Source organism: Manis pentadactyla, chromosome 10 (genome assembly GCF_030020395.1).
Source record: "Manis pentadactyla isolate mManPen7 chromosome 10, mManPen7.hap1, whole genome shotgun sequence".
Lineage (NCBI taxonomy): Eukaryota > Metazoa > Chordata > Mammalia > Pholidota > Manidae > Manis > Manis pentadactyla.
Window position 1 is genome coordinate 75,249,817 of NC_080028.1, and position 17,913 is coordinate 75,267,729.

At 44.7% G+C, this 17,913-nt stretch overlaps 1 protein-coding gene across 11 annotated transcripts in view; it reads left to right on the forward strand.

Annotated features, from left to right (window-relative positions):
- The window catches only part of VPS35L (VPS35 endosomal protein sorting factor like), a 123,710-nt gene that overhangs the window by 95,154 nt on the left and 10,643 nt on the right, over positions 1 to 17,913 (forward strand). For 7 of the 11 annotated variants that reach the window (XM_057486986.1, XM_036917061.2, XM_036917066.2 and 4 more), the window contains 2 exons: positions 4,138 to 4,277; positions 13,050 to 13,215. The exons of 1 other annotated variant lie outside the window; for it this stretch is intronic. In XM_057486986.1, the coding sequence (XP_057342969.1) occupies positions 4,138 to 4,277; positions 13,050 to 13,215 (306 nt within the window). The remainder of the gene's footprint in view (positions 1 to 4,137; positions 4,278 to 13,049; positions 13,216 to 17,913) is intronic. 3 more of the 11 variants (XR_008992127.1, XR_008992126.1, XM_036917067.2) reach the window with 2 other exon arrangements.

A 17,913-nucleotide genomic window follows, 5' to 3' on the forward strand; every position in this document is an offset into this window, starting at 1 on the left:
TGTTAAGGTGCGTGATCTCTTCATATATTTTGGATGTCAACCCCTTATCGGATCTGTCATTTGTGAATATATTCTCCCATACTGTAGAATGCCTTTTTGTTCTACTGATGGTGTCTTTTGCTGTACAGAAGCTTTTCAGCTTGATATAGTCCCACTTGTTCATTTTCGCTTTTTTTCCATTGCCCGTGGAGATAATGTTCATGAAGAAATTGCTCATGTTTATATTCAAGAGAGTTTGGCTATATTTTCTTCTAAGAGTTGATGGTTTCATGACTTATTTTCAGGTCTTTGATCCATTTTGAGTTTACTTTTGTATATGGAGTTAGACAGTAATCCAGTTTCATTCTCTTACACGTAGCTGTCCAGTTTTGCCAACACCAGCTGTGAGGCTGTCATTTCCCCATTGTATGTCCATGGCTCCTTTATTGTATATTAATTGACATATATTGCTTGGGTTAATATTTTGACGCTCTATTCTGTTCCATTGGTCTATGGGTCTGTTCTTGTGCCAGTACCAAACTCTCTTGATTACTGTGGCTTTGTAGTAGAGCTTGAAGTTGGGAAGCGAGATCCCCCCTGCTTTATTCTTCCTTCTCAGGATCGCTTTGGCTATTTGGGGTCTTTTGTGGTTCCATATGAATTTTAGAACTATTTGTTCCAGTTCATTGAAGAATGCTGTTGGTATTTTGATAGGGATTGCATTGAATCTGTAGATTGCTTTAGGCAGGATGGCCATTTTGACAATATTAATTCTTCCTCTCAATGAGCACAGGATGTATTTCCATTTATTGGGGTCTTCTTTAATTTCTCTCATGAGTGTCTTGTAGTTTTCAGGGTATAGGTCTTTCGCCTCCTTGGTTAGGTTTATTCCCAGGTATTTTATTCTTTTTGATGCAGTAGTGAATGGAATTGTTTTCCTGATTTCTCTTTCTTCTAGTTCATCATTAGTATATAGGAATGCAACAGATTTCTGTGTATTAATTCTGTATCCTGCAACTTTGCTGAATTCAGATATTAGTTCTAGTAGTTTGGGAGTGAATTCTTTAGGGTTTTTTATGTACAGTATCATATCATCTGCAAATAGTGACAATTTGACTTCTGCCTCATCAGTCGGATGCCTTTTACTTCTTTGTGTTGTCTGATTGCAGTGGCTAGGACCTCCAGTACTATGTTGAATAAAAGTGGGGAGAGTGCACATCCTTGTCTTGTTCCTGATCTTAGAGGAAAAACTTTCAGCTTCTCGCTAAGTATGATGTTGGCTGTCGGTTTGTCATATATGGCTTTAATTATGTTGAGGTACTTGCTCTCTATACCCATTTTGTTGAGGTATTTATCATGAGTGGATCATTATAACCATTTTTAAGTGGACAACTCAGTGGCTTTAGGTGTATTCACAAAGGCATGCAACTGTCCCCCACTATCTGTTTCCAGAACTTTTCCATCAATCCAAACTGAATCCACCTCTGACCCATTAAACAATAGCTCTCTATTCCCCCCTCTCTGGTCCACTTTCCCTCTCTCTGAATTTGACTACTTTACCACATGTAAGTGGAACCATATAGCATTTATCCTTTGTCTGACCTATTTCATTTATCATGTTTTTAGAGCTCATCCATGTTGTAGCCTGTGTCCAAATTTCCTTCCTTTTTAAGGCTGAATGATATTTATCCCATGAATGTTGTATGGATAGACCACATTTTGCTGCTTTTACCTGGATGTTCCCGCCTTTTGGCTCTTGTGAATAATGTGCCGTAAACACTCAAGGACAAGTATCCGTGTCCCTGCTTTCATTTCTTTGGGGTATACACCCACAAGTGGAATTGCTGTGTCAGATGGTAAATCTTTGTTTAACTTTCTGAGGACCCACCAAACCAGTTTCCATATCAGCTGTACCACATTAGATGCCCATCAGCAGTGCACAAGGATTCTGATTTCTCTCTGTCTTTGCTAATACTTGTTACAGACTGTTTTGGTTTTTTCCCCTAGTGGCCTCCTAATGGGTGTAGATGATACCTCATTTTGCTTTTGACTTGCTTTTCTCTAATGATTAGTGATTTTGAGCATCTTTTCATGTGCTTGTTGGCCATTTATGTATTTTTTTTTGGAGAAATGTCTGTTAAAGTCCCTTGCCCATTTTTAAATCGGATTATTTTGTGGTTGAGTTGTGGGAGTTCTTTATATATGTGGGTATAAGCTTAACAGATACATGATTTCCAAACCTGTATTTCTCCTTAAAAACACAAATCTGATTGTCTTGCTCAGTGTGGGAGATGGCCTTTAAATTCTACTCAACTCAGTCTTTACTGTCTTTTAACCAGGCCACTCACTTCTTTATCTCATTTCCTTATCTGGGCATGGAAATACTTGTACCTTCCCCATAGTACTGCGTGAGGAGTAAGAATATGCAATACAGAGCCTAGGAGTTTCTTGGTTCTCATGAACAGTGGCCTTTACTACTTTCTGTAGCCAAGATAGAAGACCCAGCAGCCTCTGACTCTGGAGGTTTATCGCCCAGAGCCAGTATCAGGTGTCTTCCCAGAGCCCCTGTCTATAGTCTCTCTCTGCCCAACAGGATCCAGGTTAGCTGCTTCCTGTCCCGTAGACCAAAGCACAAAACAGGCTCCCAGTAAGTAGGTGTTAAGTAATGTGGTGAGGTTGGTCTCAGCACCACACTTACATTATCAGCTCTTGCCCCCACTTTATTCCCAGTGTCCTAGAGAGCGCCTGCTCACAGCTGGCACTTAACAGTTTTGCCTAGGTGCGTTCGGAGTTCGAGAGACAGCCTGAGAAGGAAGCTTCTGGAGCAGAGGTAACTCCATGCAGAAAGCTCTGAGAAGAATGTCTTTCTGTAATGTGTTTTTCTTTCCTTTGAAGAAGGAGGGGAAGGCAAAACAGCACTCTCCAGCTGCAGGCACATGCTCTTCTCATTAAGGATAAGCCTTTGTTCTCAGGAGGGTAGGCATTTCTTGTTGCATTTGCTCCTCTGGTGAGCTGGATGGGGCTCCAGCTTTAATTTGGGAGGCTGTATACCAGTGTACTGTTCTCTTTGTGTCACCAGAAGTCGTTCCAGAGTGGAAGTACATTTGGACCATTCAAGCATTTGATCTTGTTGGGTAGTTTAAAGTTTTATTCCTCAGGTCAGTGTTTTGTCTATTCTGACCTCGAGGCTTTTTCGCGTGGTTGATACTTTGGCAATTCTAGAAAGAACTCACTCCCTCTCCATCTCAGCCCCCACCTACAGTCCTCCCCTCTCCCCCAGCCTTCCTCCTAGTCTCTGACCTTCTGTTGCTCCCATCTTTTCTCTCTATCCCTCCTCTTCTGCCCTGGATTCCCCCATTTCTTCCCTTTCCTTCCTCCGTCTCCCCCTGAAGTCTTCTGGTTTTATGAACTATTTCATATTTAAAAAATACCTTCATTTCCCAATTCAGTAAACTCAACAAGTCACTGAAACTATCACCTAGACACAAGTTTCTAAAGCTGTGTGTGTGTGTGTGTGTGTGTACATGCACACCGCATGTTCCTCCGGACACTTAAGTTGTTGTTTCTTTAATGAATCTGGTGTGCACTGGAGTGATTCAGGTGGACCAGAGTTTGAGCCCCGGCTCCACCACCAGTTCTGGAACCTCCTGCACACAGCAGACACTGTTGTAGGACCAATGCCTTCACCTTCTGCACCTCATTTCCTGTCTGTGACATGGGCCTGATGGCAATGTTTTCCTCAGGTGGTGAGTAGGAGGAGTCAAGGAACCAATCCAGGTTGAACCCTCAGCCTGGGTGACTGTGATTTCTGGGCTCTCTGTAAAAATTTGCCACTTGGTTTCTTCACATAATTATTCTAAAGCCAATTTGACTGAGGTTCTTTGAGTTGAATTGCTCAAAGAAGGAAGGGGGGATACGGGAGAGATGGGAGGCAACAGCAATGCCATTTCAACCAAATGTTGTACCACGTGAATCAGATTTTGCAGAAAGGTTTCAGTTACGGTTTTCTTCTAGGACTGCCCCCCATGTTGGGGCCTCTCAATGAGGCCTTGCTTCCAGGTAACTCTCAGGGCTGGCCCTGAGGCTGTGTGTGTGGAGAAGAAAGTAGACCTTGAATGTTCAGTGTTCTCACACACGGACTTTCCTTCTGTCTTGCAGCTGATGCCTTTTTCAAAGCTGCCATAAGCCTTGTTCCAGAAGTTCCAAAGATGATTAATATCGATGGGAAGATGCGTCCGTCAGAATCATTCCTTCTGGAATTCCTCTGCAATTTCTTTTCTACTTTATTAATAGTTCCGGTACGTTTACCCAGAAGAGCTGTAGGTGATGTCTGTTTTTGACCTGCTTTATATATATTCTTAGCCCTAAAAGTGTGGGCATCTTCTATCTATATCTGTGTGTTTTCTAGTTAGATGTTTGAATTTTTCAGTGGACTTTTCATTCATTCTGTGCCCTGGCTATACTGAGGTTTAGTGACAGTCCCAGGGGTGTCACTTAGTCGTTAAGGGCTCAGGCATCATGACCAAGATGCCTGAGGCAGGATCCAGCACCCCTCCTTCTGGCTCTGCCATTTCAGCAATTGTGTGACATTATTGGATTGCAGTTTCCTCATCTGTAAAATGGGGAAAATTATAGTATCTACATCTCAGGATTGTTGTGAGGCTTAAGTGAGCAAATGCACATACATGGTTGGAACAGCACATTGGCACATGGGAAGCACTACAGAAGGGGATGGTGATGTTCTTTATGTTAAAAATTTTTGATGAAAAACCTATGCTTGTGTTCAGTCCAGACCAAACAACCTGATAGCCCTGTGGCTTTGGGGAAGTTTGATAAAGAGCTTCAGTTGTCGCCTTTCTAAATGCCATCAAAGTGCCCACATCACAGGGCCACTGTGAAGGTGAATGACATGATCAATATGGAAGAAAGTGCTTTGTGCACCAGAAGATCTGTCCCTGGTGTTACAGAGTTGATGACCAGTGGGTGGAATCCAGTGTTTAGACATGCTTATTGGCCACGTAATGATGGAAAACATTTGGAATGAATACCCATGTTTAAAAATTGGTAGATCACAGAAAAACCCACACTTTTGGTTCCTCTTGAAAAATCAGGTTCTGCCATGTGGGACCTGCATTCTCCACCCTAGCCTTGGCCCCATCTGGGAGCAGCTGGCACATCCTGGGGTGGGGGGCATGTGTACTCTGTCCAGTTCCCTGACCTCTTGCTGTTGCCTTCTTGGCCCCTTAGGCACTCGTGGGACTGTCCCCTGGTCTGAGCATATTTTCTTGTTCCTCGTATCAGTGCACATGCTTTAGCTGGGATTTAGGAAAGACAATGAAATGAAGAACAGCTATAGTGTGTGACTTCTTACCAGGTGCCCTGTACTGTGTTGGAGCCCTTTGTCAAATTCCATGTCTAGGACTCTTCTCGCATGCCCCGCAAAATCAGTGGTCTTGTGCGGACACCGAGAGCTGGAGAGGCTGTGCAACTTGCCCAGTGTTGCACAGCTGATGAGCAGCAGAGCTGGGATTTGAACCCAGCTCTGTGTTAGTGCAGAGCCTGCCCTGCGTGATCTGAGCCTCAAGCATCTGCAGTGTGCATGATCGCCTCACAGTGGTTGAGTCTTAACAGCCCTCCAGCCCTCCTGTGGGATACAGCATCAGTAACTACTGACTGGCTTGGCGGGTGCTGGAAGATGTTCAGTCTGAATAGCCAAGGCTGAGGGCCAAGTGAGCTCAAGGCCATAGGAGGGCCACATGTGAGCCATGCCTGCTGTAAGTAGGTATAGTGTGAAGAGGACTCCCATATCCCATATCCCACTTTGACCTGGTTCAAATTGTTACTTTTCATGTCACACTTTAAAAAACTTTATTATTGTAAGGATATTTAGTATGAGATCTATCCTCTTAACACATTTTTAAGTGTATAATACAGTATTGTTGACTAGGCACAGTGTTGTACAGCAGGTCTCTAGAGTTAATCCATCTTGCTTAATTGAAACTCTAAGCTCATCGATTAGTAACTCTCTCTGCTTTAGTAACTTTCCTTCTCTCTGCTCCGGGAAACCACTATTCCACTCTTTGATATGATGAACATGGCTATTTTAGATGCCTAATATAAGTGGAATCATGCAGTATTTGTCTTTCTCTGACTGGTTTATTTCACTTAATGTCCTCATGGTTCATCTGCGTTGTTGTATATGACAACATTTCCTTCTTTTTGTAAGGCTGGATGGTGTCCCATTGTGTGTGTACCACCTTTTCTTTATCCATTCATCTCCATAGGTATTTAGGGTGTTTCCACATCTTGGCCATTGTGAATAGTACTTCAGTGAACATAGGAGTGCTGATAATAACTCCCGGAGTTGCTGATTTTAATTATTTTTGGATAAGTACCCAGAGGTCGGATTGCTGGATCATATGGTAATTCTGATTTTAATTTTTTTAGGAACTTCCATACTGCTTTTCATAGTGGCTGCACCAATTTTGCATTCCCACTAACAGTGTACAAGGCTTTTAAAAGATGGGTTTGAAAAGCTTTGATTCATTTTATTTGTTAAAAAAAAGTAAGCCCACCATCCAAAAGACAAACAACAACAAATGTTGGCGAGGTTGTGGAGAAAGGGGAACCCTCCTACACTGCTGGTGGGAATGTAAATTAGTTCAACCATTGTGGAAAGCAATATGGAGGTTCCTGAAAAAACTAATGACCCGGGAATTCCACTCCTAGGAATTTACCCTAAGAATGCAGGAGCCCAGTTTGAAAAAGATATATGCACCCTTATGTTTATCGCAGCACTATTTATAATAGCCAAGAAATGGAAGCAACGTAAGTGTCCATCAGTAGATGAATGGATAAAGAAGATGTGGTACATATACACAATGGAATATTATTCAGCCATAAGAAGAAAACAAATCCTACCATTTGCAACAACATGGGGAGTTAGAGGGTATTATGCTCAGTGAAATAAGCCAGGCAGAGAAAGACAAGTATCAAATGATTTCACTCATCTGTGGAGTAAAAGAACAAAGAAAAAAACTGAAGGAGCAAAACAGCAGCAGACTCACAGAACCCAAGAATGGACTAACAGTTACCAAAGGGAAAGGGACTGGGAAGGATGGGTGGGAAGGGAGGGATAAGTGGTGGTGGGGGGAAGAAAGGGGGCATTATGATTAGCATGTATAATGTGGGGGGGGCACAGGAGGGCTGTACAACACAGAGAAGACAAATAGTGATTCTACAGCATCTTATTATGCTGATGGATAGTGACTGTAATGGGGTATGTGGCGGGGTCTTGGTGATGGGGGAGTCTAGTAAACATAATGTTGCTCATATAATTGTAGATTAATGATACCAAAAAAAAAAACCAAAAACCATTTTTTTTTTTTTTTTTAGGAGAGCAAGGTACAGGCTTTTATTTAGAAATAAAGGGAGAGAATAGAGCTCCTGGCTCATGCCAGGAGGGGACAAGAGAGCCCTTAGTGGTGCGTTGTCTAGGGGATTTCATAGGCAGTTGAGGATTTTTCGAGAACATGAAAAAGCTTAGGGGTATGGACTTGTTAAGTGGTCTCTGAATATTGAGAATTAACTTAACACAAGCAACTTCCTCTGATGATTTCTCTCTGAGATACTAGCATCTTGGTCTGGGGGCATATAAAACAAGGCCACCTGCTCAGCCCCCCAAGGTGGGCCGAGGTATTGTTTGCTAAAGAGTAAGTTAAGAATTTTTAAGGTCTTAACTTCTTGGGCATTAAAATGCAATCTTATCTTTAAGGTGTAATCCTTCTTGCCTTTTACTGTGTTGTTTATGCCTGGGCTTACTTGCTAAATTAGTTGCCCAGTTTGTAAAATCACTTCATCAGATCTGAAGGAGGAAAGACAGCACATAGGCCTGGGCCTTTTAGTATGCTAAAGTGAATCTTACACATGATTATAAATGGTTAGCATAATAAAACATTACTACTCTTCTTTATCTGGGGAACATTAACTGATCTCACTGAAGAATGATACTAGAGCTTAATGTTTAACATAAGAGTTTTAGTAGGGGGGTTTCCTTGCATGTAGTTACATTGCTCTGACTGCAAATATCCCCGCCCTGCCCCCTCCGCAGGCCTTCACCCTACTCTGACTACATCCACTGTCCCTGTCTCATTCCTCCCTTTACAGATAGAGACCCCAGCTGCTGCTAGGGAAAGAGGGGGATGACCTCTCTGGCTGCTTCATGCCGAGAGGGGGCGCAGTAAGGGGTGCAGCTAGGTCTCCATCAGTGGTCAGTTGAGAGGGCCTCAGAAGATGGGCACTTCTATTCCAGGTTCCATTTCTATTAACTATTTGCAGTTTTGTGGCTTAAATGACAGTGGTTAAAGATCTGATGAGAGCTTACTGTAAGGCAGTTGACATAAGGAAATTTGGATATATCTCCGAAGTTATCCCTGATGAGCCCCCAAAGATGATGCTGGGTTTCTTGTTCACGAAGCCGAAGAATGAGCTTCACAAACACTCAAGGTAGGAGAGCAAGGTACAGGCTTTTATTTAGAGATAAAGTGAGAGAATAGAGCTCCTGGCTCATGCCAGGACGGGACAAGAGAGCCCCTGAAAACCATTTTTGATCAAATAAAATACCTAGCCCACTTTATTCATCCTTATAAATGCAGAAGTAAACATTCTCCCAGGCAGCCCTCTGTCCTCAGCAAGCAGTGCCCCTTTGGGAGCGTTTTGAAGCCTTCTGCTTTGGTGTTAGTCGCAGTCAGCCTCTCAGTAGACTGCAGGACAGTCTTCTTTGTGTAACTGAACTATAGGCACTTCGCTGTTGTGCTTCACAGGTACTGCATTTTTTACAAATTGAAGGTGGCAACCCTGCACTGAGCAAATTCTTCCTACAGCAGTTGGCCAGTTTGTGTCTCTGTGACACAATTTGGTATTTCCCTCAATATTTCAGACTTTTTTCATTACTATTCTATTTGTTATGGTGATCCATGATCAGGGATGACTTGCTGAAAGCTCAGATGATGGTTAGCAGTTTTTAGCAAAAAAATATTTTTAAATTAAGGTTTATACATTGTTTTTTTAGGCATACTGCTACCATACACTTAATAGACTCCAGTATAGGATAAACATAACTTTTGTATGCACTGGGAAACCAAAAAATTCCCTTGACTCACTCTGTTGTGATATTTGTGTTATTGCAGTGGTCTGGAACTGAGCCTGCCATGTCCCTGTGGCCTGCCTGTAATGCATTTCTTCTGTTGACATTTGGTAGGACAAGTAGAGTAGAACTGATTGGACAAGTTCAGTGTTAACTGATTTTGAGTCAGGTGAAATTTGTGAGCAGTGCAAATATTATTACCTTCAGTTTTCTGGCACTAGTCACCTAGGACACAGCAGGGGTATGTCTTTTCTACTTCTTATCCTTGTGAAAGGTCCAATGATAAGCATAAATGATGTCCAGGTGTTAAGCTTCATTCATTCTGTCTATTCGGCAAATACTGTTGGTCTGGGAATTGAGGCATGAACAAGAGAAATGTGTCTTCCCACTCAGTAGATAGACACCAAGCAAATATACACTTAATTGCAATTGTGCAAAGTGCCATAAAGAAGCCCAGGGCCCTCTGAACGCCTCAGGTTTGAGGGGAAGTAGGTCAGGGAAGTTCTCTGAGAAAGTGCCCCTGGAGCTGAGAGCCAAAGGAAGACTGGTGGTTAACTGAGCACAGAGGGGGAAGGAGAGGCATTCTGGGTGGAGGGGACAGCAAGGATAAAGGCCTAGAGGTGAGAGGGGCGGGGCAGGAAAAGGGCCGTGGTGACTATCGCATGGGCACGCTGAGGGACATCAGGGGCTTATGCTGGTGGGATCAACGGCTGGCTCCTTCCTTCAGGGCCAGGTAGCTCCACAGACAGTAAGATGGTTCCCGAAGCCTCCCATCTCCATGGTGATCTGCCTCCTGCCTTCCCGCCCATCATTCCCCCCACCCAGTGCCCTTCTTCCTTTTCCTGCTCTTCTCCCAGCTCTCCCATGTTCTGGCTCCTTTTCTAAAGGACTATTGTTTATTTAACCAACATTTAGTTACCTCTTACGATGAGCCAGCCAGCAAGCAGTTCACAAATACCCACTCCAAACAAGCCTACTAATACCCTTTCACCAAAGGAGACCATGACCCAGAGCAGTGAAGTGACTCACCCAGGGTCACCAGCTAAGTAAGTGGCCAAGACAGAATTGATAGCCGGGATGTGTGTCCTCAGCACACTCTCTACTGCCTCTCACCTTAGCTCCCCCTGGGCAGTTGGTCATTTGTGGGGTATTCCTGCTTCTCCCAAGGAGTGACATTTAACAGAAGGATTCCTGTGAACTGGAAACTGAAAGGGGTATTGTGAATAGCGGAGGCCAGGCCCCCAGCCAGCGCTGGGGGAGAAATTTTAGTCTCTTTTAAGTGCCCTGTGGAAGCCACCACAGAAGTATTTGCTCTGTCTGGGAGGCAGCCATGGCCAGGACACCAGGGGGAACTTTTCCCACTCACACTGCCAACTGATCCAGGATGTTTTTTTTCATCTTTAAAAAGAAAAGTCTGTTTGTTTTGCTTCAGTTACTGGCACTGAGCCATCAAAGTACAATTAAAAGAAAATGTTACAACCACTGAAGCATGGATATCATGTGGAAATTTTTTTCCTGATAACAGAGGGTTGAAATAATCTCTCATCTTTTCAGTTATGAGCGAAAGCTCACAGAAATGGCTTACTGTGGACCTTTATGTCTCTGTTACCCCCACTTTCACCTTGGTGAAAGGGTGTTCAATGGGCTCCCATGAGAGTTAAGCATTTATGTTGAAATTATGTCACTGGAACCATTCAGATTGTTGTGTCTTTCCAAAGCAGATCCTTTAAGATATATTTTGAACATCCACATAGCAGAACAAAATAGCCTAGTTAGAAACAGCTGTTAACAAAGGCGGCAGTAGTAAGTTGCCAGCTGAGATTGGCTCTGTAAATGGAAGGCAGAGCATGGCAGGGGTAGTTTTAAGGTGTAGAGTTTGAGGCATCCAGGCTTCTGAGCATCATGTGTTGTCTTTCTTGCCAGTATATTAACAGCCATTCCGTAGATGTTAGCAACTGTACAAAATATCTCATACGCCTCCACCCTCCTTCTCACCCACTGAAAATATTTCTGCTGTATATGCACACGTTGGATTGGGTGGCTGTTAATTCCCACCCACTGTGGTTCTAGCACTTCTTGTACTCTGTGCCTGTCTTCAAAATAGCTGACTACATGTATATGCCTTCCCCCAGTTAGCCAGCTCCATAAAGTCAGAGGCATGCCTAATTCATCTGCAGAGAGGCAATATAAATAGCATACTTGTAGTGAAGAATGTCTGCTCTGGAGCCAGACTGCCAGGGCTTGAGCCTGGTTCTCCCACGTACCAGCAGTGTGGTGGAGGGGGCGCCGTCCCCACTGTGTTCCCAGGGTGGTTCCGGCAGTTTACTGGCAAACACGACAGATGAAGTACCTGCCCCCCTGGAGGTTATAGGCTAGGATGAAAGAGAGAAATAGATAAACCCAGAGATTACTGGTTGGTTAAATCCAGAGATAACTGGAGGGAGCACTTCAGATGGTGAGAACTGTTCTGAAAAAATGAGGATGATCTGTGATAGAGAGAGACTGGGAGAGGGGATTCCAAATGGACAATCAGGGAAGGCCTCGCTGAGGAACTAACATGTAAGATGAGATCCAGAGATGGTCAAGGAGCCAGGCCAGCCAACTCTTGGAGGTGAAGATTCCAGTCAGAGCGAACAGGAAGCCAGAACATCCTTGGCAGGTGAACTGCCTCCCCACCCCGCTCCCCACTTCACCCCCCATAGCATCCTCTCTGCCTTTGCATGCCAATCTGTGAGGGCTGCTGGCCTCTGGGGTTTGTGTCACCTGGGCCTCCTTCCTTTTGGCTTCCTCGTTTAGCCAGTGGGATGTCCCAGCAGTGGACTGGAGGGCTGGCCGAGGGCATGGGGTCATTCCCCAACGCCCACCGGGCTGTGATTTGACCATGGCTTTGTTCCTCCACCCCAGGCCACAGCTCCTCGCAGCGGCTGCTCCAGCTGTAGGTCTTGCCCGGTCCAATCATGCCACTCCCAACCCCATGCTTGCAGCCACAGTGGTAACAGCTTCCTGCTGTTGCCAGCCTCTGGGTGCCTCCCTTTCCTCAGTAGTTCTCTTCACTCTTCCCGAGTTTATAAATAATCCCTCACAAAGCCATCCTTATCTAACCTGTTTGAGTGTGCCTTCCGTGTGCTGGCAGCACCCTGAGTGGCCCTGCTGGTCCCAGGAGCCATAACGGTGTGGCTAGAGTGAGTGCAGGGCCAGCTGTGTGGGCGGCTCAGCAGGGAGTGCCGGGCATGTATTCCAGCAGGAGGAGAAGCCTTTGGAGAGCGTAAAGGGAGGGGAGCCACAATCGCAGGTAGCCTTTGGAGTGATTGAAGCTGCCGACTTTTTTGAGTCCTTCTCTCTTTTTTCATTCAGTTTAGCATCTGAGGAACACTTACAAACTCTGTGGCTGTCTCAGGGTTCTCCTCTACCAAGAGCACATCCTCAATTTAGCTGTTAATATCACTGAAAGCCCTAAAGAGTGTGGCTATATTTAAAGTCTGTGCCTTTGGTGGTGACAGTGATCATGGGGGCTCACCCGAGGTAGGTGGCTTCTGCTGTTGGATCTGCTGTGAGACCCGCAATCTTGCTGTTATACTTGGAGGAAGAGGGCTTTTTACTCCTGTGCATGTAAGAATAAGATTTTAATTTTGGAAACAGGCCATTAAGCTGACAGATATCTTTGCCTTCTCATTCCTCAGACCTAAAGAGGGAAGCTCTCAAAGCTTGTGTCCCCCGACTGGAGCGTGCTGATTGGTGGGATGAACATTTGGTCATTTGTCCTTGTTTAACCAGGTTTATGAGTGGGCTTGCCTTTGTAAAGTAGCTGGCACTTAAATTTCTCTACAGCTGCTAAAGGGAGGGACCCGTGTTTTTGTTTTATTGCGTATTGTTTTTTTCCTCCTTCATATCAAAGATTACTTATCCTTTTTTGGTTTTCCACTAGGATCATCCCGAACATGGAGTCCTGTTTCTTGTCCGAGAGCTCCTCAACGTGATCCAGGACTATACCTGGGAGGATAGTAGTGATGACAAAGTCCACATCTACACCTGTGTCCTGCACCTCCTATCTGCCATGAGCCAGGAGTCCTACCTCTACCACATAGACAAAGGTAGCAGGGTCCCTTCCCGCTCAGCTGCACTGGGCTTGAATTTTGTGAATGTTTTCATTTTCTTTTATTTAAGCCCTCTTGTGTTTTACCTACCAGCAGCTTCTAGTCTGGGGTCTTGCTAAATGTGCCCAAAGAATTACCTGGAGCAGCTCTTAAGAAATAGATTCTTGGTCACATCTTGTCCCTTCTGAATTGGAGTCCCCAAGAAAAGACCTGAGAATTTTATCTTTAATAAGCATCCATGATCATTGCAACAATCACACAAGTTTGGACAAACACTCATAAAAGTGGTTAAATACACACAGGCATCAGCCTCACCCCAGGCCTGTTCCTAGCCACAGTCTCAAGTGGGACCCTAGCGTGGGTGTTTTTACCCAGTTCTTCAGGTGGTGCTGAGGCTCAGTGACCCGTTGGTTCAGGTGCTCGGGAGGGAGGAGTTGGCCCTGCTACACCATGTGCTGCCATCCATTGTGAATTTGCTGCTCTGAGTTTGGGAACAGCCTTCTTACGTCCTTGCCCATAACATGGGACTAAGCTTCCTCCTGCTTGTCAGACCCTCAGTTTCCACTGTTGGTTTCCACAAACAGCCCTATTGTAAAAAGTGCTGGGCCAGTAATTGTATACTTTAGGGTTTAAGCAATTTGTCTCTGCATTTGGAAATTTCAGAGAATACATTTGCAGTGCTAAGGGATGGCCTTCTACCTCAGCTCTCAGGGGCTCCTGTAGAGGGAATTGGGAGCTAAAAGTAGAGATGTGACTTGGGGAGGCTGGTTAGTATATTGATGATGTGGCTCCCTCGACCTGAGCTCCTGCTGCAGTCCAGGTACCACACCAGACTCCATGGCCTCTTTCTCCTCTGCTCCCCACAGCATTGCAGTGAAGACAGGCATTCATGTCCCCATTTTACATATGAGCAGGGGGATACTCAGAAACCTCAGAAAGACACTGAGGTTAAATCAAGGGCTTGTGGCCATTTGTGATGGAAGTGGAATTAAGTTGGATGGTGGGGCATGCTGCCTCCTTGATTACAAAATAACAATTTTTTAATTAAAGGATAACATATTACATACATACAATAAACTATAAAGCTCAGTGAATCATCCCAGTGTGAACACACCCAGGTAACCCCCAGCCAGGTCAAGAAATAGCACCTTACTAGTTTCCCAGAGGTCCCGTGCATGAGCATCCCTTGCAGGCCCCCTCACAGTCAGCACCACCACTTTCCTCTCCAGAGACACACCACCTTCCTGACTTGGACCATCACAGATGTGTTTGCTAATTTGAGACTTTTATGTAAATGGAATCACTTAGCAAGCATTTTTTGGTCTGGTTTCTTTCACTGCTAATGTCTGTGGGATTCATTTGCGTTGCTGTGTGTGGCTGTAGTTCATCCTTTGGTGTGGCTGTCTAGTATTCCATTGTGTGAGTGGACCAGAGTTCACTCATCCCCTTACGGATGAACATTTGCATGTTTCCAGTTCCAGTTCTGGGCCGTTACAGGTAGCACTGCTGTGAACATTCTTGTACATAATCTTGGTGTACGTTTCTCTTGGGTATATGCCTCTGGGTGGATTTGCTGGCTCAGAGGATTTGCTTCTGTTCAGCTTGGGTAGTTACTGCCTCAGTTTTCCAAAGTGGTTATACCAAGTGACACTCACACCCCACATGAAAGAGGGTTCCATTTGTTCCCTGGTGTGGCCAGTCTTTTTCATTGTGGCTATTCTGAGGAGCATCATTTGCACTTCTCTGATGGCTAAAGAGGTTGAGCACCTTTCCTGTGTTTGTTGGTATTTTCATTTCCTCTTGTTGGGGGTTCTAAACAGCAGAGAAACTTTGTAGGACCAGATACTGGCATGGAAGTGACTCTGCAAGCCATCGCCTGTTCTCTTCCTCACGGAGATTTGGCTCATCCTCAGTCTAAGCCATACACCAGGGCCGACTGCAGGCGCCAGAGCCTAGCAAAGGGAGGGTGACCATGTTTGACAGGCGGGAGCCTAGTTTTCTAGCTTTTAGAGGTGAAAACAGAAGGTGGGTTTTCTTTTCCTCCTCCTTGGCCCAGCTGTGTTTACCCTGGATGCACAATTGTGACCTGATAGAGGCGGAGCCAACATGGCGGCGTGAGTAGGACAGTGGGAATCTCCTCCCAAAAACATATATACTTTTGAAAATACAACAAACACAACTAGCCCTAAAAGAAAGACCAGAAGACGCAGGACAGTGGCCAGACTGCAGCTACACCAGCGAGAACCCAGCGCCTGGTGAAAGGGGTAAGATACAAGCCCCGGACTGCGGGACCCGAGCGCCCCTCCCCCCAGCTCCCGGCGGGAGAACAATAGGCAGAGCGGGAGGGAGACGGAGCCCAGGACTGCTGAACACCCAGCCCCAGCCACCCGGGCCAGAGCGCAGACACAGTACATGCCCAGGGGGCCCTGGATACTGGGGGAACAGGGAGTAAGACCTCTGAGCGGGTGCTGAAGCTGATGCCCCTGTGACAAAGAAAAGCGGGGGCTTTTTGAAAGTCTTAAAGGGACAGGGACTTAAAAGCTTGACGGAAACAACCCAGGTCACAGTACAGCAGCTGGAAATTACAGGGAAAACCGGGTGCACTAACCCCCTGGGCAACAGCTCTGAGACCCCTCATGGAGGCAAACAGTCAAGCAGGCCCCCATCCATTACTCCACCGGGCGCTGCGAAAGCAGAGAAGCAGCCTGAGACAAATTCCGCCCACAGAAAGGGAAATTTCTCCTGGCCAGGCAAGACACAAAGACCCACTCTACACGCAATTACCCAACACAAGCCACTAGGGGTCGCAGTTGCCCCAGTAAAGAAAGGCCAGTAGCAAGTGAAAATTTTGGCCCTCCCAGCTGACAGTCAATAGCACCTGTCAACATGAAAAGGCAAAAAAATATGATCCAGACAAGACTAACCCAGACAGCTTCGGCATCTGCTACATCTTCCCCTGAGAAGGAATCTGGGGAGATAGATTTAGCCAGTCTACCTGAAAAAGAATTCAAAACAAAAGTCATAACCATGCTGATGGACTTGCAGAGAAATATGCAAGAACTAAGGAAGGAGAATTCAGAAATAAAACAAGCTCTGGAAGGACTTCAAAACAGAATGGACGAGATGCAAGAGACCATTAATGGACTAGAAAACAGAGAACAGGAACGCAGAGAGGCTGATGCAGAGAGAGATAAAAGGATCTCCAGGAATGAAAGAATTTTAAGAGAGCTGAGTGATCAATCTAAAAGGAATAATATAAGAATCATAGGTATTCCAGAAGAAGTAGAGAGAGAAAAGGGGATAGAAAATGTCTTTGAAGAAATAATTGCTGAAAATTTCCCCAAACTAGGGGAAGAAATGGCCTCTCAGACCACAGAGGTACACAGAACTCCCATGACAAGGGATCCAAGGAGGGCAACACCAAGACACATAATAATTAAAATGGCAAAGATCAAAGACAAGGACAAAGTATTACAAGCAGCCAGAGAGAAAAAAAAGGTTACCTACAAAGGAAAACCCATCAGGCTATCATCAGACTTCTCAACAGAAACCCTACAGGCCAGAAGAGAGTGGCATGATATACTTAATGCAATGAAACAGAAGGGCCTCGAACCAAGACTACTGTATCCAGCACGAATATCATTTAAATATGAAGGAGGGATTAAACAATTCCCAGACAAGCAAAAGTTGAGGGAATTTGCCTCCCACAAACCACCTCTACAGGGCATCCTACAGGGACTGCTCTAGATGGGAGCACTCCTAAAAAGAGCACACAACAAAACACCCAACATATGAAGAAGGGAGGAGGAGGAATAAGAAGGGAGAGAAATAAAGAATCATCAGATTGTGTTTATAATAGCTCAACAAGCGAGTTAAGTTAGACAGTAAGACAGTAAAGAAGCTAACCCTAAACCTTTGGTAACCACAAACTTAAAGCCTGCAATGGCAATAAATTCATACCTTTCAATAATCACCCTAAATGTAAATGGACTGAATGCACCAATCAAAAGACACAGAGTAATAGAATGGATAAAAAAGCAAGATCCATCCATATGCTGCTTACAAGAGACTCACCTCAAACCCAAAGACGCGCACAGACTTAAAGTCAAGGGATGGAAAAAGATATTTCAAGCAAACAACAGAGAGAAGAAAGCAGGTGTTGCAATTCTGGTATCAGACAAAACAGACTTCAAAATAAAGAAAGTAACAAAAGACAAAGAAGGACATTACATAATGATAAAGGGCTCAGTCCATCAAGAGGATATAACCATTATAAATATATATGCACCCAATACAGGAGCACCAACATACCTGAAACAAATATTAACAGAACTAAAGGAGGAAATAGAATGCAATGCATTCATTCTAGGAGACTTCAACACACAATTGTGACCTGATAGTAGAATAGAGTAGATAGATAGTAGATAGTAGTAGATAGTAGAATAGAGTAGATAGATAGATAGATAGAGTCTTAGTAGAAGAGAGGCTCAGGGCTACAGGAAGCTTGTGCGGGGGCTGGGGGTTCCTTCCATTTTCCCATTACTCTATTCTAGGCAGCCTTTTAGACAGTGTTGACACAGGTTAGAACCTCTGAAAAACTGAGGTCAAATTTTCTTTTGCATTTCTGAAGGATGCATCTGCTGCTTTCTTGCCATATGAATAAGAGACTGTCCTGTAATTACCTGGAGTATGAAC